Raw genomic sequence first — 19,460 nt, 5'->3', positions numbered from 1 at the left:
AACGCAAAACTCGTAATCTAGGTGATAGTTTTACATTTCTCCTTAATGTTTTCTTCTCAGTCAACAATAGAATATATAGCATAAACTGACATATATTACAGTGACAATGATTTTTCCTGATTGTACGACATACAAGGCAAGGGCATTCACTAGTCAACTATTAATAAACACATGTCCTTAAAGTAAAACTGTACTTTCATTTATTTTCCCTTTGGTGTGTTACCAATGGCTTTTTATACCAACTGCACAGCATTAAATAAATGGCTAATTGCTTCTTTAGGTGTATGCTTCCAAATTAAATAGTTGGCTTTGCTGATTAAAACCTCCACCCATAATGAAAATATCAGTACCTAAGTATTGGCATTTTTACAGTGCAAATGTTACAGTACAATGTGCCTTTAACTTGCCTTTCTTACAATAATGTGCTAGCTATCAATTAAGAATAATATTAACCGATAACTTAATCAATTTCACATGATATGACCATTTAAATTATATTTTGCTATGTATTTATTTTTTACTGTTTAGTTTTCAAATAGTTTTTTATTCTTGTGCCCAGAGTCTAGTATATTAAAATCTTTAATAAAACTGATATGTCATATGAACAAGTAGATATGTGCCACCTTTTGTTATTAATTTTGTCCTCATTACTGTCGCTCATTCATTTCCAACGCCAAATATTTTAGACCAATAAGTCCAGTGATTTTTTTCTAAGATATTTTACGTTGCACTTCTAGTTTAACATATTCTGTGTTGGAAATAAACAAATGCTGGGGACAGAGGACACCTTTTTTGTGTGAAACAAATTAAGAAATCCAAAACTTTGCATATATATTTGATGGGCTGGTAAAGGTGCCTACAAACCCTGCATTAAAAAAAAATATGTGTTTAACCTTTATTTTTTTCTAAATGGGTGCTTTTACTTTATATCCCCAAAACACAAACCATTTGAAAGATCAGGTGGTTTCTAGGGCTTAAGGGAGCTGATGGGTTTGAATAATTACCCCCCTCCATCCAGTTCCCTTAAGCGCCTTTCTGCAGACCAGAACTTCTGGGTTTTCTCGGTGCAGTGACGTTACCAGCAACCCTAGATTCCCCTTATTAGGCCAAGCCACGTGGACATTATAAGTGCCCCCCCCACCACCCACACCAGATAACATGTGGTCTTCATCTGCAATTAATGCATTTGTTAAAAAATAAAGAATATGGCTTTGCCACTATCAACACTCCCAAACAAATGTCAGGTTTATATGGTCAATTTAGATCTTTCTTTTTTTTTTTTAAATAAACATAGGTTAACATTTAGTGGGTTGCCTGCAACATGGAAGGAACTCCAAGAGTTGGCATTAAGATTTACAATAAAGTTTTATTATTTAAACTGTGAACAATCCATATGACATATTGCCATTGGTTCAGGGGACACTATAAATAAATACAACGTGAACATTGGTTTAAAGTCTTTTTCTTTTTTTTGTAGTTCATTTTCAGCTTCAATACTGCAATAGTGTCATGGTGGATCAGTACAGGAAACCTAAACTACTTATTAATGTACGGACTGCATTAACAAATCATAATTAATACACACTGTACACAAAATATTATGCTCTATGCACCCTGAGACCCTAACATATCTATCTGGAATTTTACACAGAGATTTTCAAGTTGAGGTTGAACGTTTGACACTTTAATGATGCTGAAAAATACAGGATCATTTCATACTTTTTCAAAGTATGTGCTACAAAAATTCTTGACTATTGATGAAATTTGTCTTTCCATAAAGTCTCCTTATTGAAATGTTCCTCCATGAACCAGAAGATTTAACAAAGATAAATTATTGCCATCCACCATGATGTAAAATACTTAAGTGTCCTTTAAAAATAAATATCACATATACCTTTATACAGAATTACCATCAAACTAATACATTAAAAAAAACTTTTGGAATGTAGTGAAATGACACACTCAAAGAGCTGAGAATAAAAATCAGTCAACTTTGAGATTGGTCAGTCTTATCGTCTTTCAAAAGTTGCAAACCATTTCAGCAGTTAGTCAGTTCATATTCAAAATAATAGTGCATTTCTATCTCTGTAGGATCATAATGTCATTTGGGAATTCATTTTATTGCAGGCACCAAAAATGTGTTTAGCCTTCAACAGTCTTCTTTTGGTTTCAACACAAACATCCTATTGTCCTGTAAAGAGATGAAATAGTTAAAATATGTCTTTGAAAACCTCATATTAATCTCCAACCTTATTATCATCTTTAAGTCTCCAATTAATAATATAACTATATGATTATGAAATTAGAAATGTGCATGACGTTTACTATAATCTCTTTTCCATTTCATGCCTTGTGTTTCTCTTCAATATGGCAATTAAAGCAGTTTTCACTTTATGCCACTTGTATTTATTTAAAAAATGTTACATTAAGGGCCAGATTACAAGTGGAGCGGTATTTAACGCTCCCTCCCACGCGTTAACTGCACTAAAAGTAAGCTATTGTGCGCGTCGGGTAGCGCTCGTATTACAAGTTGAAAGTAAAAAGTTTTCACTCACACGCTAACCCAAAGCATGCAAAAGCCCAAAGTTAGGATATTGTGCGTGTGTTAACGTACTCTTCATAGAAGTCAGTGGAGCAAAAAAAGGGGGAAAAACACCTTACTCACGCGCTAACCCGATCGCATATTCTCAAGTGCGCTGATCCGACATGAAAATATTAATATTTCACGTTCCAATGTTCTTCACAAGAATATGTTCTATTTATTCATGAATACACATTTCTACATATATTTGAGGGTATTTTGATACAAAATATAGCTATATATATACAGTATATGTATATATATATATATATATATATATATATATGTATAGCTATATACAGATATATATAAAATATATCTATTTAAAAATACTTAGAACTTATTCTGCTATGTGCAGAACATTGAAATGTGAAATATTTACAATAAATACACATGCTTTTTTTTATCACCTGAGACCTCATATCTTTGAGCCCTTTTAACTTTTTTGTGCAATTTTTTTTAATAATTGCTATTAGATAGTGTTATTAATGGCTGTAACTATACTTTGTTATGTTTTGTTTTATATGTTTTGTGCAACTTTTTTGTTTCGCTTTGAGGTCACAGCAATCATTCTAGTGTAAATCATAATTACATTCTTGCTTTTACTTTCAACGTATAATACAAGAGCTAAACCCAACGCACGCAAAACAGTCGCAATAAACTCCTTTTCCCTCATGCATAACTGTTAGTGCACCACTCCTAATCTAACCATGTAACTAAAATAATAGACCAGGGAGGAGCCGTAGATGTTGCATATCTAGACTTTAGCAAAGCATTTGACACCGTCCCACACAACAAACTTATTCACAAAATGTATTGCCTTGGAATAGATGCTAAGATTGTTAAGTGGGTAGAATGCTGGCTTAAAGATAGACGACAGAGGGTTTCAATTAATGGAGTAAATTCAAATGAGGCAGCAGTTACTAGTGGTGTTCCCCAAGGGTCAGTTATTGGGCCTGTTTTGTTTAACATATTCATAAGTGATATTGGAAGTGGGCTTAAGGGGAAGGTTTGCTTGTTTGCTGATGATACAAAAATTTGTAACAGGGTAGATGTTCCAGGAGGAGTTGATCAAATGAACTGTGATATTAATAAACTAGAGGACTGCTCAAATAAATGGGATCTGAAATCTAATATTACCAAGAGCAAAATTATGCATATAGGATCCAAAAACCCAAAGGCCAATTATAGTCTCAATGGTACATTACTGACTGTAATTAAAGAAGAAAGGGATTTGGGAATTATTATTTCAGATGATTTAAAATTTGGTACACAATGCCGCAGTGCAGCCAGCAAGGCCAGTCAAATGCTTGGTTGTATTGGAAGAGGTTTTAGTAGCAGAAATAGCAAGGTTCTTATGCCACTTTACAGATCATTAGTTAGACCAAATCTGGAATACTGTGTACAGTTCTGGAGACCATATCTTCAGAAAGATATAAATAAACTAGAAGCTGTCCAAAGGAGGGCTACTAAAATGGTACATGGTCTAAAATATAAAATGTACAAAAAAAGACTCTATGATCTAAATATGTATAGTTTGAGGATAGAAGGGAAAGAGGTGACATGATAGAAACCTTCAAATATATGAAGGGACTTAATAAAATAGAAGCTGAAAGCATTTTTCCCAAAAAAATAAATGCCAAAACAAGGGGTCACAATCTAAAGTTAGAGGGTAACAGATTCAGGAGAAATTTAAGGAAGCATTTTTTTACAGAAAGGGTGGTGGATTCATGGAATGAACTTCCATTTGAGGTGGTAAACATAAAGACTGTAAAGGAATTTAAAAATGCCTGGGACATGCATAAGGCTATCCTAAGGAAAAAGTAACATGTAATATGGGTAGACTTGATGGACCTTTTTGGTTCTTATCTACGGTCAAGTTCTATGTTTCTAACCCTAAATGGGGTATAATTTTATCATTAAACACAAAGTTAAAGATCTCTCCTGAGCAAGACACAGCCCATGAACAATCATAAGCACAACACTCATGTAGCCTACAATCATCAGCTGTGTGATATTCAAAACCAATATTGACACAGGCCTCCTCTGCACCCTAACTATGGTGTTGATTCCAATCTTTCTATTTTTTTATGTCTGAAAATGTGAAAAATAACAAAAATACTCAATCTGAATGCTATTCCTATATGGGGATGATAGGTATACTGGGCCTGTTTACTATATATATACTGTATATATATATATATATATATATATATATATATATATATATATATATATATATATATATATATATTAAACTTTAGATATTTGAAAATATTTTTTTTTATGTTTTTCTTTGAAAAAACCGTTTTGGCTAGATTTTCATCTAAAATCAAGAAGAACAGCTTAAATTTAATTAATTTCTATAAAAAGAAAGTGACTGCAACTCATATTATCTTCTATATTGGTATTTTAACACTTCTCTTACTGTAAATGGTGAAAACACTAAATTAAGAGGTTTAATGAATCTAGAACATATATGCATATATACCTCTAAAATAGCATTTGTGGCCATTTCAGAGTGCATTGCACATACGCAAGATAATAAAATGGTTTCAAATCATCTTGGAATACTGTTAATAAATGTCAAAAAGGCAATTTTTGCAATTTATCAAAACAAATTGATGTGTCAATTTTGATATATAGTGCAAAACGTATGATCAGATGAATTGTGATTGCCAATGTTGATATTGTCCATACATGGTAATGGGTGACTTTTTCAATATCTGCTCATATTCTTTAAGCGCTTTTTCTAATTTGAAAATTGTGTTATCAATCATTTGAATTTTTCTATAGCAGCATAATAATGACTCTAACTAGAAGGTGTAATTGGTTGACTGCTCATAGGAGCTTATTTTTATAGAAAAAATTGCCAATCTTCTGATTCTCTATTGTTAGGGTTGCCATATTGCCGCTTTAAGGTAGGACACTTATTAAAAATACATAAGTCAGGGGCTGTTTAAAGAAATGTTTGAATTATGTTTCATTATAAGAACCCTGGCATATGTATTTTTTATATGTACCCCCCTTAAAGCGGCAACATGGCAACACTTTATATTATTATAAAATGTTATTGATGTTTGGTTGATTTATCTATTCATATTGGATGAACCCCCCCCCCCAAAAAAAAAAAAACTGTAAATATAATTTATTTTAACACATTCTTACTCCAGAATAGTCTGTGTCCCCTTTAGTTTCTTTTCCATTATGATCTGTGATCTGTACTTCCATTATATCCATGTTTGTATGAGATGTATCTTCATTTTCCCATTTGGCAAATCCTTTGTTTTTGTTTTTGCCATAAAATTTGCATTTCATTTTAGGAAATGTATGAGATCCAGAGTCACTCCAGCCAGAGTCAGGCCACATTGCATCTGTCTGTGTTGCTTGGCTAGTTGTTACCCGCTGGAGTCGTACTGATATCTTTCTTGAAGACCCAGTAACAAGAGTTATTGCCCGTCCATCAAGGTCTTGGTTTTCTCTGCCGCTGGTGGGGAATTCAAACACTTGATCTTGTGCTACAGTAAAAAAAACATAGCAAATATATATTTGTGTTACATAAAGTAATTTAATTTCATGTTTATGATAAAATTATTAACCCTAATTAAATAAAAGTAAAACAAAGAAAACATTATGATACAACACATCTGCCACCAACAGCCTACCATTGGGATCATTTTCAAGGTTTATAAAACAATTCCACTAACTTATATGTATTCAAAGAGCCAAAAACTACATTTTATATTAAGGACAGATGGATGGACAAATGGATAAATAGATAAATAGATTGATCAATAGATAGATAGATAGATGATAGATTATGTATTTTTTTCTTTTCACATAGTTGTTTTAGCCATGTGGAATTACAATACTGTCCCTTAAGCAGAGAAAAACAAGATTAAATTATACCAATAAGGAGGATTGTTTTAAAAAGCAGTGGCACATAAATTTGGTTCTAATTTGGATACCAATGGAAAGATAGATCGATAGATAGACAGACAGACATTTAGATAGATAAATTGATAGATAGACAGACAGACAGATAGATAGATTGATAGATAGATAGATAGATTTTTTACAGAATTGTGCTGTTTTGTTATTACATAAAAAATCAATGTTATTATAGCAAACCTGGGGCCAGTGATGGGCTGCTTGGGAGAGAGTCATGGCTACTACTAACAGACGTTCCTCTGGAGCGTTTTCTACATGCCAGTACTAGGAGGTCTTTGCACTGCTTGTGGCAATTAGCTCCGCAGTCTTGAAAAAAGAAAAAAAAAAACAGAAATAAATATAGGTTGTATATTATTAACCCATTAACCCAGTGAGAAACCCATTGTTTGTGAAAAATGTATTGGTTGTTTGTTTGTTTTCTTAAAGGGACAGTTAACTCAAAAAAATTTATTGTTTAAAAAAATAGATAATCCCTTTATTACCCATTCCCCAGTTTTGCACAGAAAGGATGGCTTTAATACACTTTTTACCTCTGTGATTAACTTGTGCCTAAGCATCTTCTGACAGCCCCCTGATCACATGACATTTTATTTATTATCTATTGACTTGCATTTTAGCCAATTAGTGCTGTGTTGTGCACAACCCACGTGCGTGAGCACAATGTTATCTATATGGCTCGCATGAACTAGCACTCCCCTGTTGTGAAAAGCTAATAAAAAAGCATGTGATAAGAGGCTGTCTTTAATGGCTTAAAAACAGGCAGAAATTTAGAGTTTTAAAGGTTATAAAGTATATTAATGTAACCATGTTGGTTGTGCAAAGCTGGGGAATGGGTAGTAAAGGCATTGTCTATCTTTTTAAACAATAACAATTTTTGTGTTGACTATCCCTTTAATCATCGCATTTGGCATAAATCTAATGAACAACTGGGCACTATTTTGTAATGTAAATATCTCTCCCTTACATACAGAAAATTAGGTTACTCCTCTTAATTAGATATACAGTTGTTAAGGTAAAATATGCCTATAAAGCATTCCCTGAGGGGCCTCATAGCAATAACAAGGCTTCTTCTTATCATCACACCAGAGAGCTTTATTTTGAGGATCTACAGTTGTTTGGATACAGGTTTTTGTAGAATGCAATAATTAAAGGGACACTGAACCCAAATTTTTTCTTTCATGATTCCGATAGAGCATGCACATTTAAGCAACTTTCTAATTTGCTCCTATTATCAATTTTTCTTCGTTCTCTTACTTTCTTTATTTGAAAAGGAAGGCATCTAAGCTATTTTTTTGGTACAGGACCATGGAAAGCACTTGTTTATTATTATTATTGTTTTATTTATTATCAGCAAGAACAACGCAGGTTGTTCACCAAAAATGGGCCGGCATCTAAACTTACATTCTTGCATTTCAAATAAAGATAGCAAGAGAATGAAGAAAAATTGATAATAGGAGTAAATTAGAAAGATGCTTAAAATTGCATGCTCTATCTGAATCAAGAAAATAAAAAATTTGGGTTCAGTGTCCCTTTAATCTTGAAATCTTGCTGCAGATTTTTTTACTTACTTATACTTTTCTTAATTCTGTAAATAAATTGTTGAATCTGCCATCAACTAATGGCTCTTTTTTGTAAAAAAATAAATAAAAATTATAATAATAATTATATCTGAGTAATAGCAAAAAAAATGTTTATATATATTTTTAAACACTTTTCTTTTAAATATTTGAATTGAATTTAAGATATTGTATGACAGGGGTCCAGATCAGTCTTTTTTTTTTTTTTTTGCATGTAATGGATTGCTATAAACTTTGACACAAATAAAAAAATATATATATATTTTAATTTTAAAAAAAAATAGTTCCTGAGCAAAAGGAAGAGCATTTAAAACTCTGTTTGGATGTGCCTGCTTAAAGGGACATGCCACTCACATTTTTTCTTTTATGATTTAGAAAGATAATGCAATGTTAAACATATTTCAAATTTACTTATATTATCTAATTTGTTTTATTCTCTTGATATTCTTTGATGAAAAGCATATCTAGATATGCTCACTAGCTGATGATTGGTTGCTGCACATAGAAGCATCATGTGATTGGCTCACCATGTACATTGCTTTTTATTCAAATAAGGATATGTAAAAAAATGAACCAAAATAAATTTTGTAAGTAAATTGTAATTTTGTTTACATTTCTATTCTCTATCTGAATCATGAAAGAAAGATTTTGGGTTTAGTGGCCCTTTAAGCCAATTACACATTTTGCAGCCAACTTATGCAGAACATATGCAGCGGCAAATCCTCTAGGGATCAGTATTTTCTGCATACATTTTCTTCATTGACTTACCTAAATTTTTATCTGTCAATGTTAATTCTTTATTTTTTTTTACCAAATATCTTTGCTCAGAGATTGAATTATGGTTTGTTTGTTTTCCTGTTGTTGTTTTTTTAATTATTTGGGAAACAAATTATTTAAAAATTCTATTTGAACCCTTTTGGAAGCAGTGAGATACAGCCCTACTATTTTCCAAGGGGGTCAATAATTTGGAATATCCATCTCATTTTAATGGCACTGATTTTCCTACTTTAAAGGGACACTAAACACAATTTTTTTTTCTTTCATGATTCAGATAGAACATGCAATTTTAAGCAACTTTCTAATTTACTCCTATTATCAATTTTTCTTCATTCTCTTGCTATCTTTATTTAAAAAGCAGGAGTATGATGCATAGGAGCGGGCCCATTTTTTATTGAGAACCTGGGTTATACTTGCTTATAAATGTAAGCCTCCAATAAGCAAGCGCTATCTATGGTGCTGAAACTAAAATGTGCTGGCTGCTAAGATTTACATTCCTGCTTTTAAAATAAAGACAGCAAGAGAACGAAGAAAAATTGATAATAGGAGTAAATTAGAAAGTTGATTAAAATGTCATGCTCTATGTGAATCATGAAAGAAAAAATTTGGGTTCAGTGTCCCTTTAACTAACCAACAGGAGTACAGAAGCTATCTTCTATTACCAATGCTGAGCAAAACTGTGTTATCCTTCGCATTTGTTTTGAGTGCAGTTTTTGACTCCTTGTCACTGTTGTATATAATCCTATATAATGATAGACACAAATGTTTCCTGATATTTTTTTCCCAAGGGCAGGGAATTCAGTAGTGAAAGTGACAGCGGTTGCCAAATTGCTGTCACTCATATTCTTACATCAAAAAGAGAATCCCATAATGATCCCCATTGTCATTTGCAAATATAAATGGCTGTTGCCTATTTCATATAAAATACTCAGACCATTAAAATTAAACGTTATCAATATGAGTTACCATGAATGAAAATATGTAAAATAATTCATTCTTTTTTCTGAACGTTCTTATACCAGCAATTTATTATTGTTTTTTTGTGTATGTTCTAAAAAAAGTACACTGACTGTAAGAATGACCAGTTGATTAGTTACCTCTGCATTTGTATCCTTGTTTGATGATACCCCAGAGCTGAAATGAAAGCAAAAAAAGGTTTGCGGAGTCAGTAAAGGAAGTTTAAAGGAAAACCAGGTCATGAAGAAGAAGGAAGTACCATTAGTCATAAGAGAAGAAACAGGATATAACAACACCCTTCCTGCCAAGAACAACACTAATGACTACACAGAGCTGCAGGTTTAATTGACTTAAAGTAAATGCAAACTTTCATGAATTAGTGCCCGGTTTTTAAAAATACTATTAAAAACAGGGGCACTTTCATTCATGAAAGTTTACATTGCACCGCATTGTTACAAATACTTACCTTGATCTTGTGCAAAGCCGGATCGCCGATCCCCCGCCCGCAGTTCCTCTGTACATACGTCACCAATGACGAAACCGGCTTCCTCCAATCATGGGTTCCCCCCCAGAGCGTCCATCTCGTGAGGCCACGCCGTGATTGGAGGAAGCCAGTTTCGTCATTGCTGTGTAAGTACAGCAGGAGAAGCAGGCGGGGGATCGGCAATCGGCAAGATCAAGGTAAGTATTTGTAAAAATACGGTGTAATGTAAACTTTCATGAATGAAAGTGCCCCTGTTTTTAATAGTATTTTTAAAAACCGGCACTAATTCATGAAAATTTACATTCCTATCTTTCCTGGAATCCTATCAAAAAACATATTTTAGTCCTGCAGTATTTTGAAATTATGATGTGGAACTTCATTTACTGAATGAATGGACCTTTAACTCTGTGACTACTTCTTGCCTTACATTAAATTTGCTCTATAGCGGTCACTGCTCATACTCTTACTTTTACCATATGTTTAACCCCTTAAAGGGAATTAAACACTTTGAGATTGTAATATATATATATATATATATATATATATATATATATATATATATATATATATATATATATAAATTGGCAATATACTTTAATTATTTATTTTGTCCCCTTTTCCTGTAATCTCATTCTGAAATTGTGTGCTTTTCAGTTCCTGTTAGAAATGGAAGTGCGGAACGCTGCTATATTCCACACAGCCATTGGCTGCACACTCTAGTGACCTATTTATAGCTGTCCCTAATTGGCCACAGCAGAGAAGGTAACCTAAGTTACAACATGGCAGCTCCCATTGTTTTATAGACACTAATACGTTACACTTATTTTGTCAATATTTAAACAGCTAATAAAACTTTAAAAAATACATCTACATATTATTCTCAGATTAATCTTTTCTTTGAATGCATGTGTTTAATGTCCCTATAAGGATCAAGGATTTCTCCAGTTTCCATAGGGCATTTACAAAAGGCAGGCACTCTCACACTTCGGTCAACAACCAGGGTGTCCATCTTAAGTAATTAATATAACCAAAGTACCACAGTAGTCAAAATAGGAAGTGGCACTAATTGAATTTGTGAAAAAAAATACCTTTATTTGGGTTTTTTTGGAGCCCTTTCCACTCAGATACCTTAAAACATGAAAAATAATTTTTAATTAAATGTTAATATTTTATAATGTATTTTACTGTGTATTTACTCTAAATATATTACATTCCAATGTTCTTCACTTACTAGAAAAGTTTTAGCATTTTTAAATATATATTCCTATATATTTCTGTATATATCTATACCTGTATATATTCATATAGATATATAGGTATATATATAAAAAAAAAATTAAATGAATCAGATTCATATTGAAATATATATTTAAAAATATAAAGAATGTTTTCTTCTATATAAAGAACATTCGAATGTAATTGGGTTTAGCGCTGTAGGACTAATGCAGTGTTGGGTTTGCATGAGAGAGATAAATGCTAGTTTGTTATTTAAATCAAAGTCTATGGGGAGAAGTTTACTTTCAACTTGTAATACGAGCCTTAACCCGCATGCATTAAAAGTTTACTTCCAGCAAAAGCGCTAAATAATGCACCACCTATAATCTGGCCCTTTGTTGTTAGTAACTGAGTATGTATGGTTATCATTACATTTTTCTTATCCTATAAAACATGTCTTGCATTATGCAAGTTATGCAAGTTGCATATGTTAATATCACCTGTTTGTCACTGGTTATTTAAAGGGACACTGAACCCAAATTTTTTCTTTCGTGGTTCAGATAGAACATGCAATTTTAAGCAACTTTCTAATTTACTCCTATTATCAAATTTTCTTCATTCTCTTGGCATTTTTATTTGAAAAGCAAAAATGTAAGTTTAGAAGCCGACCCGTTTTTGGTGAACAACCTGGGTTGTTCTTGCTGATTGGTGGATAAATTCACCCACCAATAAAAAAGTGCTGTCCAGGGTACTGAACAAGAAATTGGCTGGCTCCTTAGCTTAAAGGATTACTTTCTGTTATAATTTTTAAGCTTAACAACTAACATATTAAAGTTAATAAACATTAATTAAAACCTACTGACCTATATTTTCTCCAAAATGAAGTTTCATAACGTTCTATAAGTTATATATTTTATTCCCCGATGATGTCACGTTATCCTGCCCACTATTTTCAGCACTGTGTGTTCAAAATACTTAAACCAATGAAATTGTGTTTAAAGCGCCATTTTGAAACCTAGGTATTGTAAACAGATTGGTACAGAGCAAAGGAAACCCACGGAGTGGGTTTGGAAAACAATTAAATTTGCAGACAAGATTTCTGATATACAGTAGAGATATGTTAATGAAATGCTATTGATAAAAAGCGTATTTGGGGTAGTTTGTTAGTAACAGGCATAGAAAATATTTACTTACAGTGGCCCTTTAAATGACTTATTTTTCAATTAAAGATAGCAAGAGAATGAAGAAAATTTGATAATAGGAGTAAATTAGAAAGTTGCTTAAAATTGCATGCTCTATCTGAATCACGAAAGAAAGAAAAAAATGGATTCAGTATCCCTTTAAAGTTGTTCATCTGGTCTGCCTTTGTCCTTTTAAAGGGACATGAAACCCAAAAAAATGTCATTTGTCATTCAGACAGAGCAAACCATTTATGAAAAAAAAGTTTTCAATTTGCTTCTATTATCAAAATGTATTTGTTCCTGTGGTATTCTATGTTGAATAAATACCTAGGTTGGTGTCTAGTGCACTACATGACTGGAAATCTTTAATAAGTAGGATTAATGACAAACAATATGGCGATTTTGTTGGTTTAGTAAGTGATCCATTTTAAAGGGACATCAAACCCAATTTTTTTTATTTTATGATTCAGATAGAGCATGTGATTTTAAACAACTTTCTAATTAACTTCTATTATCAAATTTTCTTTGTTCTCTTGGTATATTTGTTCAAAAGCAGGGGCATAAGCTCTGGAGTATGCATGCATCTGGATCACTATATGGCAACAGTTTTGCAAAATTGTTATCCATTTGCAGGAGCACTAGATGGCAACACTATTTCCTGTCATGTAGTGCTCCAGACATCGACCTAGGTATCTCTGCAACAAAGAATATTGTTGGAATGAAGCACATTTAAATAATAGAAAATGTTGATGTCTTTATGTGACTGTTTTCATGTGGTTGCAGATATCTGGAGTGTATTTGTGTGTGAATGTAGGCCTTAGGATGTCTTTGTGTGGTATTTCTCTCTTATAGTGCTGCCTACATGTGATGACATGTGTACCAGGTACTTGTTATTTTGTGTGACTGTGTCACAGGATGATGAGCAATAAGCGATTATCATTTATTTAAATGTAAACTTCAATAGCTCCTTTTTATAATTTACATTTTACTTTTTTACTATTTAATGAAAACCAATTCACAAAATACAGTGACAGAATGATGCTACAAACTTTAAATGTTTTTGTAAATCAAAATAATAGTTTTGGGGTATGTTAAATAACAAAAAGGGGGGCTGTTTTGTCTTAAAGGGACACATGACAACATGAAATGTTCGTGGTTCAGATAGAGCATGTCATTTTAAACAATTTTACAATTTACATCTATTATCGACTTTGCTTTGTTCTCTTGGTATACTCTGTTGAAGAGTAAATCTGGGTAGGCTAAGTGCACGTCTTTAATATTTTATAACACAAGTGCTTGCTACTTTGTATTTCATTGCTATTAACAATGTTGAAAACACACCTAAGATTACTTTTTAACAAAGGATACAAAAAGAACTAAGCAAAATTGATAATAATAGTACATTTGAAAGTTAAAAATGTCATTCCATATCCAATCCATTTATGCTTCATTTTGACTTTACGTGTCTATTTTTGGTCCCAGTCCAACTCTAGCACAGTGATTTATTCACAACTAGCTTCTAGTTTCAAAAATTATTTTAAAACACATCTTAATGAAACTTACAAATCCAGCACAGTGTTCACAGAATGTCGGTTTTAGATACGTCATCTCGGTGAAGTTGTGAACAAAGCCAGGTCCCATTTTACAGTGGAATTGAGATTTTGCTCTCAGAAAATAGGCCATCATTTCATCCTTGCTGATAAGACCATCCCTGCAGAAATATCAAATCATAATTCAATTGAATATATAATAGAGCCACAGGAATACAGCCAATCTCATGCAACCATTAAATATTTAAATAGTAGTAATCTTTTGATAGAGTAAACCTGCTTAAAAGGAGATGAAATTGAAAATTAAACTTTCTTGGTTCAGGTAGACCATGCAATTTTAAAAGTCTTTTACATTTACTTCTATTATCAATTTGCTTTGTTCTCTTGGTGTCCTTTGTTGAAAAGTACACCTAGGTAGGCTCAGAATCAGTAGTGTATTACTGGGAGTTAGGTGGTGTTTAGTGGTTACACACATATGCCTCTTGTTCTTGGTTTACCAAAAGTTTTCAGCTAAGTTACAGTAGTGTATTGCTAAAACTCACTCTGAATCTGATTTCCTACACTATAAGTTTATTCTTCATTCATACACATCTGCCATTCACTTAGAAAAGCAAACCTACTTCTCTTCTCTCATATCTAATCTTTCCTCAAACCCTAAATGACTCTTCTCCACCTTCAATTTTCTCCTCTACCTACCTGCACTACCCCCTCCATCTGTCTTTAGTGCTCAAGACCTGGTAGACTACTTTTTAAACAAAACACAAACTATCCAAAGAAACATCTCAACACCAACCTGCAATCTTCCAACTCCAGGCCCAGTCACACCCTATGCCACCCTCTGCATCTTCTATCCAGCCACTTAGAATGAAGTTTGTTCTTTACTATCTTCTTCACGCCCCACTACCTGCCCGCTCTACCCTATCCCTTCCCATCTAATATCCTCTCTGTCTTCCACCCTCACTCCTGCTGTTACTTACATGTTCAACCTATCTCTCTCTACCGGTTAATTCCCATCTTATTTCAAACATGCAAAGGTCACTCCCACACTCAAAAAACATCCCTTGACCCTAATTCTCCTGAAAACTACAGCCCCATATCACTGCTTCCACTAACATCAAAACTCCTGGAAAAACTAGTGTACAACTGCCTAACCCACTTCCTGTACGATTGCTTGACCTCTGCAATCTGGCGTCCACCCCAATCACTCAACTGAGACTTCCCTTACCAAGGTTACTAACAATCTTCTCTCTGCTAAAAGTAATGGCCTCTACTCTATACTTATTTTACTTGACCTCTCAGTTGCCTTTGACACAGTCAACTACCCCTTCCTCCTACTGACCATTAGCTATCTTGGCCTCAGTGACACTGCTCTCACAGGCCCTTTTCTGTGTCATTTGCTGGTGACTACTCCTCTCCAATGCCTCTGTCTGTTGGAGTACCTCAAGGATCTGTTCTGGGTCCTCTAATCTTATCCATCTATACTTCTGCTCTGGGTACACTTATCAACAAATTTGGCTTCAAATATCACCTCTATGCTGATGACATCCAGATCTACCTCTCCATCCATGCTCTCTCTCTCTCTCTCTCTCTCCCTCTTTCCTCTCTCACATCAGTGACTGCTTATCTGGCATTTCTTCCTGGATGGCCTCTCACCACCTAACGATTGGCATGTCCAAGGCTGAGCTCCTTCTTATCCCCCCAGCTCTATGCCGACTTCTGACTTTTCTATCCCTGTTGACTGTATTACAATCTCCCCATCACCTCAAGTCCGCTGCCTCAGAGTTACACTTGACTCAAATCTATCCTTCATCTCCCACATTCAATTGCTTTCTTCATCCTGCTGCAACTACCTATGCAATATTTCCAAGATTCTACCTTTTCTGAGCGCTGACACCAAAAAGTAAATAATCCACTCCTTTGTAATTTACCGAATTGGCTACTGCAAAAACCTACTTACTGGCCTTCCTCTTTCCCACCTCTCCCCCCTTCAATCCATACTAAATGCCTCTGCCAGGCTAATCCACCTTTCCCGTAACACTGTATCTGCTGCACTTCTCTGCAAGTCCCTTCATTGGCTCCCCATTCACAGCAGCATTAAAATCAAAATTCTCACCCTTACATACAAAGCTCTCATCAACGCCACTCACTAATACCTATCCTCCCTAGTCAACAAATATACTCCAGCCCACCCACTAAGATCCAACAATGACCTGCTCCTTGCATCTTAGGCTATTATCTCTTCCCATGCTAGACTTCTTTCGTACAGAACCAACCCTCTGGAAAGCTCTCCCTCGTGCTGTCAGACTTTCCCCTAATCTTTCTTCTTTTAATTGCTCCCTGAAGACATTTTTGTTCTGAGAAGCCGATCACCCAACTTAGTAATAAATTAATTCCACTTACCTAATATTTCCCCTCATCTAACGATGTATTAAAGGGATACTAAACCCATTTTTTTAATTTCATGATTCAGATAGAGCATGAGATTTTAAGCACCTTTCTAATTTACTCCTATTATAAAATTTTTCTTTGTTCTCATGCTATCTTGATTTGAAAAAGCAGTACTGTAAGCTTTAGAGCCAGACCATTTTTTTGTTCAGCACATGGGTAGCACTTGCTGATTTGTGGCTAAATGTAGCAAACCAATCAGCAGCTCTACCAAGGTGCTGAACTAACAAATGGGCCGGCTCCTAACCTTTTATTACTGCTTTTTCAAATCAAGATAACATGAGAACAAAGAAAAATTGATAATAGGAGTAAATTAAAAAGTTGCTTAAAATTGCATGCTCTATCTGAATCATGAAAGAAAAAAATGAGGGGTTAGTATCCCTTTAACATCATTCTCACTCTTGCAGTCCTCATTTCCTCCTACTTGTCTAGATTGTAAGTTCCCACAGGAATAGGGCCCTCAATACCTCCAGTATGTGTTTGTTAAATTTTGTCTTGTCTCTTAAACGTTTTATACCTTCTTCTTTTTTTTATTAATTATACCCATGGACAGCTGTCCCCCATAATGAAAGAACCACTGCAAACCAATGGTAAGCCTGTATTACTGTGCATTGTTCACACATATGCAGTAGAATAAAGAGAGGGAAGCCATCCCCTCTTCTGTTCCCTTAAGGTGGTTTAGCACCGATTCCACTCAATTAATAAATAAAGAAATACAGTGCTGCTTACCCAAAATTAAATGTTACAAAAATGTATAAATAAATAAATGTTTACAACTATCTGAAAAATGTAATAAAATAATGTAATAAAATGTGAGCCACTCAGTAACAAGCATAAAAAGTCTCCTGCATTGTAAAAGTGATACATAACATTACCTTCTTTTCTTGTCTGTGTAAATATGTTAAAATGTATCAAAACAAATTGATAGGTTAAAAGTAAGGTTAAAAGTGCAGATAATACATCTATTATCCTAATTTTGCTCCTTGGGTGTTGTTGTAACGTGAAGAGATGCAGCAGCTGTTCCCCACTCCACACAAATCTAAATGTATCATGGTATCAATGAATGTAAAAATAATTACACAAAAATGATATATAAATACAATTGTAATAAAAAATTACCATAAAATTAATTATGATATAAAAAAAAAACAATTTTGCACCTAAACCACCTTGTATCTTTATTGGTACTGCAAATTGATAGTAAGCTCTCACATGCAATGCGTTATATACCATAACTTAGAGCGCATGCATTAGGTACTGGCTAGAAATCTGGAAAATACAGAAACAGTGAAAACCCAGGTTGCACACCATGATTGGCTAATGCAAATTAGCCTACCGGTGGGTTTGGAAACACACCCAAGTTTAGAAGCAGATAGAGAAGGAACAGTATACAATTAAGGTATATTGATATATTTCTTGTTTATAATAAACTGTGCAGTAGATTATCGGTCATTGTTGTCCTTAATATCCCTTTAAGCATTGGCAGTGGATAAAGTCAATCACAAGCTGTCCTCCCCACTAAAAGAAAGAATGCTGCTTTGTAATAAATGTTTTGGAAATTGCTACTTTATCTTTATCCTTGCAATTTAAATAGCTGGCTTTGCTCATACAGTGGGGCAAAAAAGTATTTAGTCAGCCACCAATTGTGCAAGTTCTCCCACTTAAGAAGATGAGAGAGGCCTGTAATTTTCATCATAGGTATACCTCAACTATGAGAGACAAAATGTGGAAACAAATCCAGACAATCACATTGTCTGATTTGGAAAGAATTTATTGCATATTATGGTGGAAAATAAGTATTTGGTCACCTACAAACAAGCAAGATTTCTGGCTCTCACAGACCTGTATCTTCTTCTTTAAAAGGCTCCTCTGTCCTCCACTTATTACCTGTATTAATGGCACCTGTTTGAACTTGTTATCAGTATAAAAGACACCTGTCCACAACCTAAAACAGCCACACTCCAAACTCCTGGTCGAAGGACACAAGAAACAAAATTGTAGACCTGCACCAGGCTGGGAAGACTGAATCTGCAATAGGCAAGCAGCTTGGTGTGAAGAAATCAACTGTGGGAGCAATAATTAGAAAATGGAAGACATACAAGACCACTGATAATCTCCCTCGATCTGGGGCTCCACGCAAGATCTCACCCCGTGGGGTCAAAATGATCACAAGAATGGTGAGCAAACATCCCAGAACCACACGGGGGGACCTAGTGAATGACCTGCAGAGAGCTGGGACCAACGTAACAAAGGCTACCATCAGTAACACAATACGCCGCCATGGTCTCAGATCCTGCAGTGCCAGACGTGTCCCCCTGCTTAAGCCAGTACATGTCCGGGCCCATCTGAAGTATGCTAGACAGCATTTGGATGATCCAGAAGAGGATTGGGAGAATGGCATATGGTCAGATGAAACCAAAGTAGAATTGTTTGGTAGAAACACAACTCGTTGTGTGTGGAGGAGAGAGAATGCTGAGTTGCAACCAAAGAACACCATACCTACTGTGAAGCATGGGGGTGGCAACATCATGCTTTGGGGCTGTTTCTCTGCAAAGGGAACAGGACGACTGATCCGTGTACATGAAAGAATGAATGGGGTCATGTATCGTGAGATTTTGAGTGCAAACCTCCTTCCATCAGCAAGGGCATTGAAGATGAAACGTGGCTGGGTCTTTCAGCATGACAATGATCCCAAACACACTGCCCGGGGGACGAAGGAGTGGCTTCGTAAGAAGCATTTCA

The 19,460-nt window shown here is 34.4% G+C and overlaps 1 protein-coding gene across 1 annotated transcript in view; it reads right to left on the bottom strand.

The window, feature by feature from the left end:
- Positions 1–1,346: 1,346 nt before the first annotated feature.
- The window catches only part of RASGRP3 (RAS guanyl releasing protein 3), a 295,306-nt gene continuing 277,192 nt past the window's right edge, over positions 1,347–19,460 (bottom strand). The window contains exons 13-17 of the mRNA XM_053711867.1: positions 14,287–14,434; positions 9,984–10,020; positions 6,713–6,838; positions 5,750–6,099; positions 1,347–2,191 (exon numbers count right to left, since the gene is read on the bottom strand). Of these exons, the coding sequence (XP_053567842.1) occupies positions 2,150–2,191; positions 5,750–6,099; positions 6,713–6,838; positions 9,984–10,020; positions 14,287–14,434 (703 nt within the window). The 3' untranslated portion in view covers positions 1,347–2,149. The remainder of the gene's footprint in view (positions 2,192–5,749; positions 6,100–6,712; positions 6,839–9,983; positions 10,021–14,286; positions 14,435–19,460) is intronic.

Source organism: Bombina bombina, chromosome 4, assembly GCF_027579735.1.
Source record: "Bombina bombina isolate aBomBom1 chromosome 4, aBomBom1.pri, whole genome shotgun sequence".
In the NCBI taxonomy this organism is placed as follows: Eukaryota; Metazoa; Chordata; class Amphibia; order Anura; family Bombinatoridae; genus Bombina; species Bombina bombina.
The sequence above is the reverse complement of the archived record's forward strand: the minus strand, read 5'-3'. Positions and strand labels throughout refer to the sequence as shown.